This window comes from Sceloporus undulatus, chromosome 9 (assembly GCF_019175285.1).
Source record: "Sceloporus undulatus isolate JIND9_A2432 ecotype Alabama chromosome 9, SceUnd_v1.1, whole genome shotgun sequence".
Lineage (NCBI taxonomy): Eukaryota > Metazoa > Chordata > Lepidosauria > Squamata > Phrynosomatidae > Sceloporus > Sceloporus undulatus.
Genome location: NC_056530.1, coordinates 36,598,796 through 36,618,726, shown reverse-complemented (window position 1 = coordinate 36,618,726; position 19,931 = coordinate 36,598,796). Strand labels below are relative to the sequence as shown.

General features: G+C 45.4%; 1 protein-coding gene across 2 annotated transcripts; it reads right to left on the bottom strand.

Annotated features, from left to right (window-relative positions):
• Positions 1–601: 601 nt before the first annotated feature.
• Positions 602–16,550, bottom strand: S100A1 (S100 calcium binding protein A1). 2 transcript variants are annotated; one of them, XM_042440304.1, is made up of 3 exons: positions 16,433–16,550; positions 5,105–5,285; positions 602–951 (listed from the first exon to the last, which is right to left on the bottom strand). In XM_042440304.1, the coding sequence occupies exons 2-3, from the start codon at positions 5,243–5,245 to the stop codon at positions 808–810; spliced, it is 285 nt and encodes a 94-aa protein (XP_042296238.1). In that variant the 5' UTR covers positions 5,246–5,285; positions 16,433–16,550; the 3' UTR covers positions 602–807. The 2 variants fall into 2 exon arrangements, with proteins under 2 accessions (XP_042296238.1, XP_042296236.1); XM_042440302.1 differs by lacking the exon at positions 16,433–16,550 and adding an exon at positions 5,984–6,206.
• Between the last annotated feature and the right edge of the window lie 3,381 nt (positions 16,551–19,931).

Genomic DNA, 19,931 nt, shown 5'->3' with positions numbered 1-19,931 from the left:
TGATGCTGCAGCTAACAAGGCCAATGTGATTCTAGGCTGCATCAATAGAAGTATAGTGTCTAGACCAAGGGAAGTCAAAGTGCCACTCTATTCTCCTTTGGACATAATAGAATAAAAATCATAAAATGGCGAAGGGCCTGGAAACTACAATCCGCAAAGGCTTAGGGAGCTGGGTATGTTTAGCCTGGAGAAGAGAAGGTTAAGAGGTGATATGATAACCCTGCTTAAATACTTGAAGGGATGTCATATTGAGGAGGGAGCAAGCTTGTTTTCTGCTGCTCCAGAGAATAAAACATGGAGCAATGGATGTAAGCTGCAGCAAAAGAGATTCCACCTCAACATTAGGAGGAACCTTCTGACAGTAAGGGCTGTTCGACAGTGGAACACACTCCTTCCTTGGAGTGTAGTGGAGTCTCCTCCTTCGGAGGTCTTTAAACAGAGGCTGGATGGCCATCTGTCGGGGATACATTGATTGAGAGTTCCTGCATGGCAGAATGGGGTTGGACTGGATGGCCCTTGGGGTCTCTTCCAACTCTATGATTCTATAGGATTGCTTCCCTTGGAGTAACTCCTCTCCCCTTGAAGAGAAAAGACCAGACCATTAGCAAGATGGATGGCTTTAATAAGCAGTGCTGTCTCAGTATAGTAACACATGGCACCGAGGGGTGCTCTTTTCCCTCCAAGATGGAGGGAAAAGCACAAGACTTAGGAAGGGGAGGCCTGGGAGAAGACGGCAGGAGAGGGACTCTGAGCTCAGCAAAGCAGCATCAGCAGCAGGGACGGCTTCCTTGGCCTCATTCGAGCAGCTCAGGTGTTCTCCCAGAAGAAGTTGTTGCAAGCCACGGTCAGGGCCGCCACCAGGACCACGAACTCCTGGAAATCGACTTCGCCGTCGCCGTTCTCGTCCAAGTCGTGCATGACTTTGTCCACCGCCTCCGTGTCCTTCTGGGTCTGGAACGCAAGGGCACAGGCGGTCAACAGTTTGGGGTGGGATACACAGCATTTATCAATATTACTACTACTACTAATAATTATTATTATTATTTGTATCCCACTTCTACAGAAGATTAAATACAAATAATCAATTGCTGCCATTGTATTCCAAACCCTCCCTACGATAAAATACAACCAAAATACATTTAATAGCCATAGCCTTTGCATTTCTGTACCGCTTCATAGCGAACCCAGCACTTTGTAAATACTTTACAATCTAGTTTTTTGTGGGTGTTTTGGGCACACAGCATGTGTGTATGTGTGTGTATACAGTATATAAACACACACACACACATATATCCCACTCTCTTCCATGCCAGTGTTCTCCGAAGATGCCAGCCACAGATGCTGGCGAAACATCAGGAATAAACTCTTCTAGAACATGGCCACAGAGCCTGAAAAACCCACAAAAAGCTATGGATGCCAGCCATGTGAAAGCCTTCGACTTCACTTTACAATCTGTAAGCCGATTTCCCCCAACAAGCTGAGGACTCATTTTACCGACCAACTAAAGGATGGAAGGCTGAGTTGAGCTTGGAGCCTTGGGTTCGAACTCACAACCTTGTGGCTGCAGGACCGGCATTTGACCACAGCGCCACCAGGGCTCTTAAAATACTAACAAAAGGCATGGAAAACCTCTGGCCCTGATACGGATCCACTCCTATGTAGTCCCCAAACTGTGCCCTTTAAGGGATTTTGGACTCCGGCTCCCAGAATCCCAGACTATTGCCAACATGGCTGAGGCTTCTAGGAACTGAAGTCCAACATACTTTAAAGAGTACAGTTTGGGGTCCACTGATCTGCACTGTAGAAATAATGCAAGCGTGGCACCACTTTCAGTGCTGCACCGCCATCCTATAGAATCCAGAGATTTGTCCTTTGTGCAGAGCCCTTGAATCTTCTCTGCCCAAAAGTGCTGGTGCCTCCCCAAACTACAAATCCCAGGATTCTGCATCATGGAGCCATGGCTCCACCAAACAATGCACTCTCAATGTCATTGAAGATTTGGAAGCCTCCATGGACTGAACCTGTTTTGTGGCTGGTGTTGAGCGCCTTGGATAGCGCTTTTAAAATCCATACCAGAGCCCAAATTCGACACACTGCCCTCCTGACATAGAAGCCCCCAGGAGCCCCTGCCTGGGTCCAAACCTGGCCTTCTGGCCTTTCCCAGGAGGCCATGCTCCACAACACCATCATTTGGTGGTTTCCCACTAAATGTTCCATTTTTATAATATATTTTAAAGATCGGCGTAATTCTCCTAAGGCAGTGATGGCGAACCTATGGCACGCATGCCAGAGGTGGCACTCAGAGTCCTCTCTGTGGGCACATGTGCCGTCGCCCCAGCACAGCGTTTGCTAGAGTTTGTTACTAGAAAGCCAGAGGGACATAGCACTTTGCAATAAATAAGTCGGTTTTGGGTTACAGTTTGGGCACTTGGCCTCTAAAAGGTTCACCATCACTGTCCTAAGGCTTGCTTCCTTGCAGATAGAACTAAAAGGAAAACTATGGTGGCACTATGGCTTCAACCCTTTTGCCTATGGACCAACCCATCACTGGAATCCCCCCCAAAAAACTATCTCTGACGTTGAGATCCCCGTTGAAAACGGCTCCCCATATTTGCCCTGAAAGTTGTTTGCAAATCTTTTTGAATCAGGGATGTGCAAAGCGAAGCCCATGAGATACACAGCAACACTCACTTGGGCTGCATCTGCCTGAACATCGCTCTTCACACTTTAACTGCCCAATGCTATGGAATCCCAGGCGCCATTCCCTCTGGATTATAACGTGGGTCACGAACCAAGCCAGCTCCGCATCGTTCCCATTTGAGCACAGATGCACCACTCTTCACAGAAGGATACTTCTCACAGTCAGGTGCACAAGGGTGACAGTCCTAAATCACCACAACAACCTCAACCTCAACAACAGCAACCTTCTCAATACTAGGACCAGCCAAGAGACAAGGACATTAGGAGATGCTTTTCCTGTTGAAGTGTTAAATTGTAGTTTGCAGATCTAATCCGTCAAACCGGATTATTTCTGCAAACTACGATTTTCAGAACCCTATAGCACTGAGCCAAAGCGGTGTCAAGCCAGATTATTCCTGCAGTGCGGACGCAGCCTTGGTCTTTGCTCAAGCGGTTCCTGTTTGAGGACCAACTCCATCCATGTCAGAATATGAGCAAGAAGAACCTCTTTAGAGTTGAGATTTGAAGAAATAGCTGCAATACTGTTTCTGGCCTGCAGCGTTGGTGGCGCCAAAGCACAGAGGAAAGAGCTGGCTAGCCATTCAATTCTGTGATAATAAATGCTGCTTTTTCCAACCTGATCTCAAGAGGTTTTGGATTAGATCAATGCCCATCTCCACCACTGACAACAACAAAAAGGTATTGCATCTAATGTGGTTTCGACCAGGATGAAAAAAAAAGGAGTTAGGTATTTGTAAAAAGTAATACGAACTATGACAAGGGTTTCGAAAATGTGTGCCTAATATTCAAATTGCAATAAAACAATCCTATGCAATAAACACTAATCTTTCCATAGAAACATAAAATGCATGCAATAGACCTCTGTTTCCACTGAATATATTTCTATTGCATGCTTTTTAGGTTTTAAAGGAACTATTTGTAAATTGTTTTTGTATTTTATTGTTGTGTTTTGTATATTTTGTCGGGTTGTGATCCCACCTCGATCCATCTGGGAGAGGCGGGAAAATATTATTATTATTATTATTATTATTATTATTGCATAATTATCATTCTATGCATTGCAATATAAATATTGCGTATACCTCTTAATATGTGTACTTTATGCATCTTACCCATATTAAGATGCATAAAGTACACTATAACTGGAGCCACGAGGAGAGATGAGTAAGAACATTATTATTATTGTTGTTGTTGTTGTTGTTATATGTTTCTATTGCATGCATTTTATGTTCCTATGGAAAGTTCAGTTTTCGTGTTATAGGACTGTTTTATTGCAATCTGAATATTAGATATACATTTCCGATATCCGTGTGGTTTGTATTACATTTTACAAATACCTAACTCCTTTTTTTAACCCCATCGCCATCAACGGCATTAGCTAGGAATGATCAAAATTCATAGACCGGAAAAGACCTCAAGGGCCACCAAGTCTAACCCTCTGCCAGTTCAGTTCTGTAGATCCCAGACTGGGAAAGGTTATACTACTAATAGACAAGGATATCTGCCAAGCTGCATCTATGTTTCATAGCACCGTGGTTCTCTAGCCTTGGTTCTCCCGGCATTTTGGACTTTAACTCGCAGAAGCCCCAGCCAACTTGTCCAATGGTCATGAAGTCCAAACCATCTTGAGGACCAATGCCATAGAAGTAGACAGCTCATTGCTCTCCAGATGTTTGAAACCATAACTCGTCCACATTGGTCATGCTGGTTGAGGCTGATGGGGGTTGTAGTAGTTGGTGTTTATTTTATATCCCCTGTCTATAAAAAAGCAGAAGGAGTCCAAGAAGGCCAGATATGATCATAGAGTCATAGAATCATAGAGTTGGAAGAGACCACAAGGGCCATCCAGTCCAACCCCATTCTGCCATGCAGGAACTCCCAGTCAAAGCATGCCCAACAACTGTCCATCCAGCCTCTGTTTAAAGACCTCCAAAGAAGGAGACTCCATCACTCTCCAAGTGTGTGAGTTCCACTGTCGAACAGCCCTTACTGTCAAGAAATTCCTCCTAATGTTAAGGTGGAATCTCTTTTCCTATAGTTTGCATCCATTGCTTTGTGTGCTATTCCCTGGAGCAGCAGAAAACAAGCTTGCTCCCTCATCCATATGACATCCCTTCAAATATTTAAACAGGGCTATCATATCACCTCTTAACCTTCTCTTTTCCAGGCTAAACATCCCACGCTCCCTAAGATGTTCCTCATAGGACAGGTTTTCCAGACCCTTCACCATTTTAGTCGTCCTCCTTTGGACATGTTCCATTTTCTCAACATCCTTTTTGAATTGTGGTGCCCAGAACTGGACACAATATTATTCCAGGTGGGGCCCGACCAAAGCAGAATAGAGCGGCACTATTTGGGGCTTGTGCAGTGCGAGGAAAGGAAAGGCAAGTGTGGAACTGTGTACCTCGAGGAAACATCCGAGCTCATTCTGCAGCAGGTCCTTCAACTCCTTTTTGCTCAGCTTGTACTTATCCCCTTCCTTGCCGGAATAGCTGTGGAAGACGGAAATCAGGGTGTCCATAGCGCTCTCCAGTTGCGAAGCCATCGCTGGGGAGGAAGAGAGTGGCCCACCGGAGGCAATGAGCCTGCGAAGAAAGGCAGGTTACTACCCAAGGTTATTAAAACACATGCAAGAATTCATATTACAGTGGGACTTTGTTATCCGCTGGAGTTTGGTTCCAGGATCCCTCGTGGATAACAAAATCCTTGGATGCTCAAGTTCAGGAAGAGTTTATTCCTGATGTTTCACCAGCGTCTGTGGCTGGCATCTTCAGAAAACGCTGGCATGGAAGAGAGTAGGGTCACATAATATATATACCCTGCTCTCTTCCATGCCAGCGTTTTCTGAAGATGCCAGCCACAGATGCTGGCGAAACGTCGGGAATAAACTCTTCCAGGACACGGCCACAGAGCCCTAAAAACCCACAAGAAACTAATAATAATAATTGTAATAATAAATTTTGCAGGACTGTGGTGAAGCTAAAATGAGATGGGAAGCCATGGACAATACTTTGAGCCAAAAGTGGAGATGGCTTGATTGTTATTGTAGGTTTATTTATTTACTTTATTTAATAATAATAATAATAATAAACGCAAGGGAGTCGAATAAATAAAATGGTGCAAGCCCCCCATCCCTTCGGACGCATCCGTTTCAGTTGTGCGGCCTCCAGCCCTTTTGCAAAAAGAGACCAGAATGGATTCACCTGTTTACAACATCTTCTGGATCTCTTACCCACACTAGCCTCCATAGTAACTGCATCTCCCATCCTTCTCTCTTTCTCACCTGTTCTGCCCCCTGAAAGCACCACTCTCCAAGCCTGTGACTCTTGGTTGGCTTTGATCCTCTTCTCGCACCCACCTCTCCGGCAAAGTGAGTCCAAAATCGCCGGACACTCGGTGGCTTTAAATACGATGGAAGCACCTTCCCTTCCCCCAGGAGAACCCGATACCGGCAACTGGACAGCCTGGCTTGTTGTGTCCGAATTTAAAGAGACCGAGAGAGGCTGGAATGGGCCGGGGGATTTTTCAGCCCCGGGAGTTAAGCCCTGTGCTTAACGCCTGTGCACACAGTGGAAAATTCATCGCCTTGGAAAAACAACACCCTCCTTGCTCAAATGCGCAGGGCTCGGAAAAGTTGAGGTTCGGATTACGAATCCCAGGATCCCCCCAAACCGGGAGCCGCAATCCAAATAGGAGTTTTTCCAAATGCTGCAGAAGCGGCGGCCTTTTGTGGCATTCACTCTTCCCGATAATGATTGTGCTTGCAAGGCCAAACTGTTCAAGGATTCATACTATAAAGTATCCGATGCACAACTAATACATATTTACTGTATAGACTCATGTATAAGTCTGGACATTTTAGTCAAAAATATTGATCCCAAAAGCCTAGGTCGAATTATCCATGGGTCAAATGTAAATATTACACTTTAACTCTTATTAAAAAGGGGACTACTGTATCTCTTGGTGAAAGGCAAGAATACAATCTGTCCTGGAAGCACTGACCTCCCTCTCCTCTCTCTTCCATAATTTTGTAGGTTCTTTGGCATTGTTTTCCTTTGCTTCATCCTTTGTTACATGCCCTTGACTTATCCATGGGTCAGATCAAAATCCCTAATTTTGCCCACAAAACCTGCCCTCGACTTATACATTAGGTCAATTTATAGTCGAGTATATACGGTATGCCTTCTTTGGCTTCATTTTTCGAGAGAAATTTCCTCTCTTGACAAGGCATAAGTGCTCAGCGGATGAAGTGTTCTACCGCACATAAAATCATCCTTGATTTCCCCCTCTTTCTGTCTTCAGTTCAGCTCTCCCTTGGGATTGCTACATTTATGATTTTTGATGTGGGAACAAGCCACTTGGATATACATAGACAGACCTTGTGGCACCTTTGAGACTCACTGAAAGAAAGAAGTTGGCAGCATGAGCTTTCCTAGACTCAAGTCTACTTCCTCAGGTGCATGATGGTCCTCCTGCCAACTTCTTTCTTTCAGTGAGTCCCAAAGGTGCTCCAAGATCTCTCTACGTACTGATTCCACAGACTAACATGGCTATATCTTTGAATCCTTAGTCTCAAATGTGCCACAAGATCTCTCTACGTACTGATTCTACAGACGAACATGGCTATATCTTTGAATTCATAGTCTCAAAGGTGTTCCAAGTTCTCTCTGCATACTGATTCTGCAGACGAACATAGCTATAGCTTTGAATTCTACCACTTGGATATAGTTATACAATGGCGGGCAAAATGAGGGTATTGCCCCCCTAATAAAAATATTTCTCTTCCCATGTGATTTTCCTTCACTCTCCAATTTCTAGGCTTGATACTACAGTGTATTCATCCAAAGAAAAAGGGCAGGCAAAGGGACCAAGGGCAGGCAAACATAGTAAACAGAAGCATTCTAGATGGGAACAGTTTTCAATAACTTGGTTTCTGCAATGCAATGCTGGAACTTTGGAGGTTTAAGGAAACTTTCATGGGGGTATTCTTATCAGGAAAGCAATGCTTTCACACCCTCGCACACCCTTGAAAGTGCTTCTGGAAAAACACCAAAGCCAATTTGTGGACGGTCCCGTCTTCCACAACCAGAAAAGCTGGCTTTCTCTGTGACCGCATTGATACAAGGCAAACAGAAGGCATGGATATAGTTCCTCTCTTAGGCCTGGTTCCCATAAAAGGCCCACTGTATTGTTTCAGATTCGTAAGCCACAAAAGGGATTCTGGGAGTCGTCATCCAAGGCTGCATCCGCACTGCAGAAATATTTTGGTTTGGCACCACTTTAACTGCCACGGCTCAGTGCTATGCAACTCTGTGGATGGTAGTTGGTTGTGACAGTATATTATTATTATTATTATTATTATTATTATTATTATTATTATTTATATCCCACTTCTCAAACGATCGAAGTGGCGTACGCTAGAGCTTTATAGTTTTGTGAGCTATTAGGAAACCTCAGCCAGAAAGCTTTAGTGCCTTCCCAAACTACACATCCCAGGATTCCGTACAATGTGGCCACAGCAGTCAAAAATGCCACCTTGAATCCCATTTTGGGAGAAGGGCAGGATATAAATCCAATAAATCAATAAGGAAGGAATCATAGTGCTATAAGTGAGTGGTGTGAAAGGGAAGGAGCAGTTCTGTCCAAATCAGTTATCTCTCTACCTATAGATAGGGATGCAAAGAATATTCTCCATTGATTTTTGCGGGTTTTTCGGGCGATGTGGCTCTGTTCTAGAAGAGTTTCTTCCTGACATTTCGCTGGCATCTGTGGCTGGCATCTTCAGAGAATGTGTTTTCTCTTTCCCCATCAATCCTTTACCCATCAATCCACGGTTGGTTCGTGGCCTTTGTAGAGTTCCCAGTAAGATCTAGCCATTCATACCAACAGGTTTCATACAGCAGCAGCATCTTAGCGGCTTTGAAGAGAGAGGAGGAAGGTGGGAGGAGGAGAGAGAAGCTGGGACATTTTAAAAGTGGATGAGAAAGTGGGATGGCAGAGGATTAATCAGGACTGTCCCTGCCAAAATATCATAGAATCATAGAATCATAGAATGGTAGAGTTGGAAGAGACCCCAAGGGCCATCCAGTCCAACCCCATTCTGCCATGCAGGAAGTCCCAGTCAAAGCATCTCCGACAGATGGCCAGACAGCCTCTGTTTGAAGACCTCCAAGGAAGGAGACTCCACTACACTCCAAGGGAGTGTGTTCCACTATTGAACAGTTCTACTGTTAGGACGTTCCTCCTAATGTTGAAGAGGAATTTCTTTTCCTGGCTCTTGCATCCATTGCTTCGTGTGCTATTCTCTGGAGCAGCAGAAGACAAGCTTGCTCCCTCCTCAGTATGACACCCCTTCAAGTATTTAAACAGGGCTATCATATCACCTCTTAACCTTCTCTTCTCCAGGCTAAACATACCCAGCTCCCTAAGTCGTTTCTCATAGGACATGGTTTCCAGGTCCTTCACCATTTTAGTCGCCCTCAATGTCCTTTCTGAATAGTGGTGCCCAGAACTGGACACAGTATTCCAGGTGGGGCCTGACCAGAGCAGAATAGAGTGGCACTATTACTTCCCTATACTTTTATTAATGCAGCCTAAAATTGCATTGGCCTTTCCAGCTGCCGCATCACACTGTTGACTCATGTTCACCTTGTGGTCCACTTGGACTCCTAGATCCCTTTCACACATATAAGTCTCCTTAAGCCAGGTGTCCCGCATCCTATATCTATGCATTTCATTTTTCTGCCCTAAGCGCAGTACCTTACATTTTTCTAGAGAATTAGAAGGCATGTTGGGTGGCTCAGGAATTCACCAAGGGCCATAACATCCGGTACTCTCTCTGCCAAAGGGAGATTTTGGCCGACCAGACTTGGAAACCATTTTTGCGAAATCTCAGCAGGCTTCTGGCCGGGAACTGTTCCCGGAGGTTTTGTCCACATCGGGGTTATTAATACGGCGAGTATGATTTCTGCCATATCGGTGGCATTGTCGGAGAACCTGTAACCCATACTCCCCGATAAGGACTCGGGGATCAGGTGTCCCTCCCGGCTCCTATCGGACAATGGGTGCTGTCAGACGCGTCGACTCGGGTGACGGATCAGAGGCCCACTTGACTCGGGGATGAACAAGGGGCCTTGTTGAATGAAAACATCCCGCCTTTGCAGAAACAGAGGGGCAGCGAAACCAGATTCCAGGCTTGGAGCCCGGACAAGCAAAGCCCGATAAAACCACCTCGGGTCTCATTACAGGCCCCGGAGCTGGTGGGAAGAATAAACCATCCGGACATGAATGATGCAAAGGAAGGTCATTAATGATGGATTGGGTTTCTGTGCTTCCCTCCTGGGGTTGGCATCGTTGGCATCGGGCATGTAAGTCACCCTCTTCGTGCCCTCCAAGGTGCACAGGCTCCTGACCCCCTGGATTCATCCCATGCCAGGGGCAGCAATGCCTTCCAGCCTTCCCTGTGCCGCAAGCGTTGTCCTTCCAAGGTGTGGCATGCCTTTGGCTTGGCAGCGGACCCTTAAACATATCGCCAAGACACATGTGGCCAAGCAGCACCAGAGAGCGGTTGAGATGGCAAACGTTATTAAGGAAGAAGAGCACACAAGTTAGGAAACGTTGCAGCAGTTTGCTTTTGCCTGAGCCTACTGGGAAGAGAGACGGTATGGCATAGTGTTGGACTATGGACCCCATATGTGTCCAGTGTTTAAGTGTTGGACCATGACTCTAGAGTCCAGGGTTCGATTTCCAGCTCGGCCATGAAACCCACTGGTTTCCTTGGGCAAGTCACAAGCTAAGAAAAGCTGTAGCAGTTTGCTTTTGCCTGAGCCTACTGGGAAGAGAGCCAATGTGGCATAGTGTTGGACTATGGACCCCATATGTGTCCAGTGTTTAAGTGTTGGGCTATGACTCTGGAGTCCAGGGTTCGATTTCCAGCTTGGCCATGAAACTCATTGATTTCCTTGAGCAAGTGCCATGCTCTCAGCCTCAGGAGAAAGCAATGGCAATCCTCCTCTGAACAAGTGATTTCCCCACTTGACCATAGAAACCCAATGGGTGATCGTAGTGGAGTCACACACTCTCAGCCCCAGATAACCGGATTTCAAGTCGGAAAGACCTGAAAGCACACATACACAAACAACAACTACCTACCTGCCTGAGACTTTGCTCTTATTAGCTCAACAAAGTACATGGCTCTCCTACTTCCTACCTTTTTCCTCATGACAACCCTGTGAGGTAGGCTGGGCCAAGAGGGCAACTGGCCCAAGGCCCAGCCAGTGACTTTCTTGGCTCATGGGGGACTCGAACCCAGATCTCCCAAGACCCTTAACATCGCACCGGCTGCACTGCCAAGGAACCAATTTGTAAGAACTGGGAGTCAGAAAGCCTAGCAAAGCTACTGAAAAACCATCTGGCCATCTGCCCGGAAAACCCAATATAACCAGGGCCTCTCCTGACATTCTTATGAGATACGTTCAGAAAGTCAGTGCCAAGCCTGGGTGAATCACTAGGTTGCGATGCATAAGTCAGCCGCCTTGTGATTTGAAATATGACTTGGAGCAAAGACTGAGTTATGAATGGCCTGGGGAATAATGCTTGAAGTTTTGATCCATAATGCTTGCTGCATTATGATACGCAGGTGGATTTCCAAACTTGTCCCTTTCCAAAAATACATTTTACTCCTTTATATATGTCTGACCAAGCCGGGGGAGAGATATTGATCCAATACAGCCTACATTTCAGGCTTCTATCCAGGAGGAATTTCAAAACGTCCTTCATTCTGAGCATGACTAAGAAGCATGAATTTACATGTATATGAGTGTTTTTAGCTCTCATTTTGCAATGCCCTACATTTTTCTTGCATTGCCTATGTTGTGCAGTACCTTGCCCTCCTTTGCAGTTCGGACATTTGGTCACCTTGTACTGACTGGATGAACAGTGTTGGCATATGACACAATATCATTTATTTGCAGCTTCCTATGTGCTGGAGGTAGTGTATTTTAATAATAATAATAATAATAATAATAATAATAATAATAATAACAACAACAATAATAGCAGTAATAACAACCGCTACCACCATCGCTGTCACTCCATTATCAACAACACTATCACAGTTACAAGAAGGGACACTGCTTGGAACATGCCACATTATCTGGATTTCTGGATTGAATCTGAATCATTGATGCCTCTGAACTCTAGTCCATTGCACCTTGCAAAACTGAAATAATAAGTGGTACCTCGGGATACGAAATACCCAGGTTACGAAATTTTCGGGATACGAAAAAATCCCATAGGGAATCATTGTTCCGGGTTACGAATGTTTTTTCGGGTTACGAAAAAACTTTTGGTGCTTTTTTCGGCTTTTTCGCACAGAATCGCGGCTTTTCCCCATTAGCGCCTATGGCAATTCGGCTTACGAAGGCTTTTCGGGTTACGAAAGCGGCCGCGTTACGAATTAATTTCGTAACCCGAGGCACCACTGTACATTAATATTATTGGTATTGTGTCGGTATTCTGCAAAGTGAGCCAGCGTGGGGTAGTGGTTTGTGTGTTGGACTAGGATTCTGGAGACCAGGGTTCGATTCTCCACTCGGCCATGAAACCCACTGGATGGCCCTTGTCAAGTCACACTCTCTCAGCCTGAGAGGAAGGCAATGACAACCCTCCTCTGAACAAATCTTGCCAAGAAAATTCCATAATAGGTTTGCCTTAGAGAAACAACTTTGTAAGATGTCAGGGGGTGGGGGGCAGTTATAATCAGGCCTGAAAAAGTTATAATCTTATATAGAATCATAGAGTTGGAAGAGACCCCAAGGGCCATCCAGTCCAACCCCATTCTGCCATGCAGGAACTCTCAAACAAAGCACCTCCGACAGATGGCCATCCAGCCTCTGTTTAAAGATTTCCAAGGAGGGAGACTCCTATATATTGATTATACATATACATATACGTGTGTGTGTGTGTGTTAGTTATAATCAGGCCTGAAAAAGCAAATTATCTCAGCATTTTGCAAATCCTCCTGCAATATTTTGGATCTACGCGGCAGTACCATGCATCTGCCACTAGCCGGGGATGCGTCCCTTTCTCCTTCATGATCCCCACCCCATAGAGGAGAGGATTTCAACAGATTTTGCAAGAGGCAGGACTCTGCAGTCCTTGCTGGAGCCATTCCTGCATTCCATCTCTCTGATTCCCACCAAAATTTTGCAAGTTCTTTGGCTTGGGCAACTGTGCCACAGTGTGACAGGCCTAGCATTTTTCCAGGATGGGAGAGCGTTGTGGAATGCCTCCCTGTTTCCACCCAACCTTACTCAGGATGACCCTTTGGTTTCTTGCATTTGCGAAATGAAATCTTAAAACTGTGTAGGGCTCGGGTTAGTGAGACACAGAGGCTCGGCGAAGGCTTGGGATTCCTAAAGTCCCTCGTATTGTTCTGTCTTGAACTATAGTTTAGCTCTTAACCAGCATTATCTTCCTATAGTTTAGCTGTTAAGCAGCAGTACATTCTCTGAAGATGCCAGCCACAGATGCTGGCGAAACATCAGGAATAACCTCTTCTAGAAAATGGCCACATGGCCCAAAAAACCCACAAACAACAATACCTTCCTGAGCTTTAAATAGCCTGTTATCTCTTATCATTGCTCAGTGTTCAGAGATAACAAGGGAGGAACTAGTGGGCCGGATGAGGAATCCCTTTAGAGCACATATAGCCTATCCTTCAGAGATTCCTTAGCATCACAGAATTGGAAGCGACCCCAAAGGCCATCCAATCCAACCCCATTCTGCCATGCAGGAATACACAATCAAAACACTCCCAGCAGATGACCGTCCAACCGCCGTTTAAAAACCTCCAAAGAAGGAGAATCCGCCACTGTCCAAGGCAGTGTATTCCACTGTCGAACATCTCTTACATTCAAGAATTCAAAGATGTAGCCCTGTTAGTCTGTAGAACCAGTATGCAGAGAGATCTTGTCACGCTGTTGAGACTCACTGGAACAAAGAAGTTGGCATCATGAGCTTTCATGGACTAACATCTGCTTCCTCCGACAGCTTTCATAGAGTGAAGTCTACGAAAGCTCATGCTGCCAACATCTTTATTTCGGTTAGCCTCAAAGGTGCTACAAGATCTCTTAAGGCCATGTAGCAAAGGATCTAAAGCAAAGATGCCCAAACTCTGGTCTTATAGGCATTTTGGACTTCAGCTCCCAGAATCCCAGATGATAGGACAAGACGGCTGAGGCTTTTGGTAGCTGAAGTCCAAAACAGCTGGCGGACCAGAGTTTGGGCATCACTGATCTAAAGGATGAGGCAAAGGAAACAATGCCAAAGAACTTGTAAAATTACAAGAGGCATAACTGTTTGCATTCACACGGATGGATGGATGGATGGATGGATGGATGGATGGATGAGGGAGGAGAGGAAGGTCAGTGCTTCCAGAACAGATTATACTCTTGCATTTCACCAAGGGATGTTTTCTATTTTTATGAGAGTTAAGCTACAGGATTTACATTGACCCATGGATAAGTCGCCTCAGATTTTTGGGGCCAATGTTTTAACTAAAATTTCTAGACTTATACATGAGTATATACACTCATCCCTCCATATTTGCAGATTTGGTTATTCACGGATTTAATTACTACGTTCTCTCTAGGAATATCTAGGTCCTCCAGTGCATCTCTGTGGTCAACATTAACACTGACCATAGAACTAACTGCACTGGAGGAGCTACAAATGCCTAGTGGAGTATTCTCTCTAGGAATATCTAGGTCCTCCAGTGCAACTCTATGGTCAAATTTAGCTAAAAGTTGCACTGAAAGACCTAGAGATCCCTAGAGAGAAGACTCTACTAGGCCTTTGTAGCTCCTCCAGCACAGTCCTATGGTCAGTGTCTGTCGGATGTTGGGCACAGAGTTGCGCCGGAGGACCTAGAGATTCCTAGAGAGGTGTCCACTCAGGTCAAAACATGATGTTTTTGTTGTTTGCAGATTTTCCATATTCACAGGGTTCTTGTGCCCCTAACGCTAGCGAATATGGAGGGACAAGTGTACCGTATATGTTCTTCTATCCCAATAGTTAAACTCCCTTTCCTCCTGATGCTTGAACAGGGAGTGTGTGGGAGGGAAAAAAATCTGTTTACAGCCGATGTCCCACAAGACAGAGACCTCATTCATTTCCGTGTCCAATGATGAAAATGATGTTGAGCCTTGCCTCTCACCCCACGGGATTTTGGAAAGGGGTGTGCGTATGTGGAGAGATGGGGGGAAAGGCAGTGGAAAGACTGAGTGGGTTTCGAGAAACGTACAAGACAACCAACATACTGTCTTCAATCCAGGGCTGGATTTAGCAGCAGGTAACCAACCACTGCTAACCAACCCTTGGTCAAGTCACACCAAGTCAATAAATCAGGATGACACCCACCTTCCCATCACTCTCACCATGTACATTATTGTTGTTGTTGTTGTTGTTGTTGTTGTTGTTATTATTATTATTTCTCTGCCTCTTTGATCGAGGCGGGGAACAACAACATTTAACAGAAGTTAAAGACATGGAGGGATAGGAAAGAAGGGAGTCTTACTAAGGGGGGAAATACTATTGAGTTTGGCCCCACAAATTCAGTCTTCAGGTTTCTAGCATTGAAACAGCTTAATACGTCTGCTGAGCATTTAGAACTACAGTGCCCAGAATCCCCCAGCCAGCAAGGCTACTGGATGGTGATTCTGTGAGTTGTGATCCAAAAAAAGAAGTTCAAGGTTTGGTTTGCAAGTTGCCCACCTGGCAAGCAAAATGCACTCTGCATATGCTCAGAAGGTTCCTTATCTACACCCGCCAATTAAAGCTGTGGTTTTTTTGAATGCACCGTGGAGTTGATCTGCTATCCCCAAAGAACCAAGTCTTTGCTAAAGGTTGTTACCTACTTTCTGATTGTATGGTATCTGTGCTGTGAGCATCCAGAGGCAAAGGGGCAGGCAAAGGAACCAAAGGAAAGAGACCCAGTGTGGTGTAGTGGTTTGAGTGTGTTGGACTATAGAACAGGGTTCGAATCCCCGCTAGACTTGGGAAACCCACTGGGTGACCTTAGGCAAGTCACACTCTCTCTGCCTCCGAGGATGGCAATGGCAAACCCTCTCTGAAGAAACATGCCCCAAAACCCCTGTGATATGTTCGCTGTAAGGTCCCCATAAATCAGAACTACCACTGCGGAGAACAGCGTTTGAATCCCTGCTAGACTCTGGAAACCCACTTGGGCATGTCACAGTCTCTCAGCCTCTGAGGATGCCAATGGCAAACCATCTCTAACAACTGATTCCAAGAAAACCCCATGACTTGAAAGTCGGACGTGACTTGAAAGCAAACAACGTACACAGAAATGAACCAAAGGAAGAAGAACACAGAAAATCAAAGAGTTCCAGATATTGATAATGACCAGTACCTGGCTCTCTGCAAAAATGCTAGAAATTTGAGAATTGAAGGACAATTTCAAAGGGGGGCAGCATTCTTATTTTGGCAGGCAATACATCATTTGGTCCCCCCAGTAGCAACACCCCTGCATCGTGCCACCTGTGCCACCCTTGGCACCCTTGTTCTCATCCCTCTTAGATCATAGATTATAGAATAGAATCGTAGGGTTGAAAGAGACCACAAGGGCCATCCAGTCCAACCCCCTGCCATGCAGGAACTCTCAATATAGAATCATAGATCATAGAATCATAGAAGCATCAAATGTACTTACTGGAACGATGCAAGGAGCGTGTGGGCCAACCAGACCAGAAGGGTGGGAGCCTTGCAGGAGAACCTGGCCTTGTATTACGGTCTGGATCCTCCCCCAGACCCTCCCCACCTTGGAGCACCAATGAAGGGAGGTTGGCAACTGAACAGAAAAGACAGGAGTCCCTTTGTCTTGCCCGAAACTGGCTGGCAGGGCCAGCTGTGGGCACCACAAAGGATGCTGTTATGCCCCGGTCTCCAAAGGCATCTGGCGCACACACCCCTTCCTCTCAATTCAGGCTTCATAAAACAAGGTTGGGACCAAAAGAAAAATGCTGGCTAGGAGAACGAGAACCCAGTGTTCGGCTGCCTTGGTTGAACGGAGAATGCAAGAAGTCAGAATGGCATAAAAAGGGAAAACATTGTGTTCATGGCCACTCCTGTTCCTATATATATGATGCTAGCATTGCCCTGCAACCATGTTGTGTGACTTGTGTCTGTGTAGTACCATTTCTTGTTATGTGCCTTCAGCTTGTTTCTGAGGACAGACTAGGGGAATTTCAGCACAGAAAAAGTAAAGAGATAGTGCAGGAATACCTGGTTAACCTAAATGAATGTAAGTCTCCAGGACCAGATGAACTACATCCAAGAGTATTAAAAGAACTGGCAAATGTAATATCGGAGCCATTGGCAGTAATCTTTGAGAACTCCTGGAGAACAGGAGAAGTCCCAGCAGACTGCAGCTTGCATCCATTGTTCTGTGTCCTATTCTCTGGAGCAGCAGAAAAGAAGCTTGCTTCCTTCTCAATATGACATCCCTTCAAATACTTAAACAGGGCTATCATATCACCTCTTAACCTTCTCTTATCCAGGCTAAACATCCCCTGCTCTCTAAGGCGTTCCTCATAGGGCATGATTTCCAGATCCTTCACCATTTTGGTCACCCTCCTTTGGACATGCTCCCAGTCTGCCAATGGCCAGCGCAGGAACCTGGCTCTCTCATTCGATTTAGGCCCATGATCATTTCTTCTAGGTTGGGTTGCCTGTTTTTCCAAACCATCCAAATGCTAAAAAGCGACTGGGTTTTTACAAAATGCCTCCCCCTTCCATCTCATTGTTCCCTCCACAACCCACAACAAGAGCACGAGGCAGTGGCACAAGGAACAGCACACGCCGGTGCTTTCACCATGTGATATTCCTCCTCCATCATCCGGCGCAGCCTCCCTCTCCATTCATTACCAGCATTCAGAAGTTCAAGTTGCACTGTCAAAAAGACCCAAAACCTTCTATACTAAGGGAAGATGGACACAAATGGTTCCTAAACGTTTTAGTTTTCCGGGTAATTTTGGAATTCAGTTCCCAGAAGCCCCAGCCAGGTTTGCCCAATGATCAGGAATTCTGGAAGCAGAAGTCCAAAAGACCTGGACGACCAACATTTGGGAACCACTGATCTGCAGTATTAGAAGTAATGAGTTTAAGACCTCTTTAAGTTCTGTCGCTCCATCCTATGGAATCCTGGGATTTGTTGGTCTTGAGCTGCCTCTGCCTCACCAGACTACAAGTCCCAGGATTCTGTAGGATGGAGCCTTGGCAGTTAAAGTGGGGTCAAACTGCATTATTTCTACAGTGTAAATGCATTCTCAGTTACACTCATAATGTACCTTAGAGGCAATGGCAATAGCAAGTACATTTCTATACCGCTTACCAAAGTACTAAAGGGTTTACAAAATGTAAGCTAATGGCCCCCAACAAACTGGATACTCATTTTAGCAACTGAGGAGTTTATCACACGGAGAAGATCGTGAGTTTATCCCATGCATATCCCGGAAAAATGGCGTAATTACGCAAAATGATTTCACACGACGTCGCACAAAACCCGCCATTAAAGTGGTCACAAAGAAGCATTAACGCGCATCTTTTTACTTTCAACATTTCAGTGACAATGAATTTCCAGTATCACTTGCGCAATTGCGGGCGATAATCGTTCGCGCAATGACTCGCCATTTCCACTTTACTTGTGGGATGCTTTAAATGCCCTTTAATCACTCTTTAATGCCGAAATTAGCCCCAGTGTGATAAACTCCTCCCTAGTTGCAGCTACAATAAGTACGGTTAGATCCATGAGAAGATGACAATAACGTAAGGAGAGCTGCATTGGAGCCAACCAGTATTTGAAGGGATGTCATGTTGAGGAGGGAGCAAGCTTGTTTTCTGCTGCTCCAGGGACTAGGACCCAGAGCAATGGATGCAAGCTCCAGGAAAAGAGATTCCAGCTCAACATTAGGAGGAACTTCCTGACAGTAAGGACTGTTAAACAGTGGAGCAAACTCCCTGAGAGTGTAGTGGAGTCTCCTTTCTTAGAGGTCTTCAAGCAGAGGCTGGATGGCCATCTGTCAATGGGGATGCTTTGATTGTGATTTCCTGCATGGCAGAATGGGGTTGGACTGGATGACCCTTCTGATCACTTCCAACTCTACGATTCTATGAACCAAAATCTAGAACGTATCAAAGTTCCTTTATTGGAGCACAACTCCCACAATCTCATGGCCATGCCAGTTGGGGGATTCTGGGAGTTGTAATCCCAAAATGAACTTTTACAAGCTCCTGAAGTAGTCCAGCATCATTTTGTTTTCCATGTGTGTGAACCAGATGCCTTCAAGAAGTCTACATATCCCAATTCTTTCCTGTTCTTGCTCCCAACAGTTGATACCGATGGGTACATTACCTTCCTAAGAGCTATTCGGCACGGAGGGTAGTCATATTTCTGTTAGCAGATCAGCCATTTCCCATTTGAATGGGCTAAGAAGTCTCCGTTCTGTGCTTTCCAGGCTTGCTAAATTATTAATTTGTCAATTAGTCCTGGAACGTCATCCCTTGTCACCCCTGTTTGACTTGGTTCTCTGGATGCCCTTCGTGAAAAGGATGGGAGGAAAAACCAGCCATGAAGAAGTGGCTGCAGGTACGACTCTTTCCATCGTGAAGATTAGTGCGAAAAAAATCACTTGTCCCTTTGCGTCCCGTGTGATAAACTAAGTGTTTAATGGTACTGTAAGCAGTTTGGAGTCCGAATTTGGGGAGGGGGAAGCAGGGTACAAATAAATACAAGAAAAACAGGAAAAAGGGGAAACCACATCACCAAATTAGGGGGAATAGCTAATACCCCAGAGGACAGGATCAAAATTCAAAATGACCTTAATAGATTAGAAAGCTGGGCCAAAGCTAACAAAATGAACTTCAACGTGGAGAAATGTAAGGGACTGCATTAAGGGCAGAAAAATGAAATGCACAGATATAGGATGGGGGACACCTGGCTTAAAGAGACTACATGTGAAAGGGATCTGGGAGTCCAAGTAGACCACAAACTGAACCTGAGTCAACAGTGCGACGCAGCAGCTACAAAGGCCAATGCAATTTTAGGCTGCATCAATAGAAGTATAGTGTCCAGATCAAGGGAAATAATAGTGCCACTCATTCTGCTCTGGTCAGGCCTCACCTGGAATATTGGGTCCAGTTCTCGCAACCAC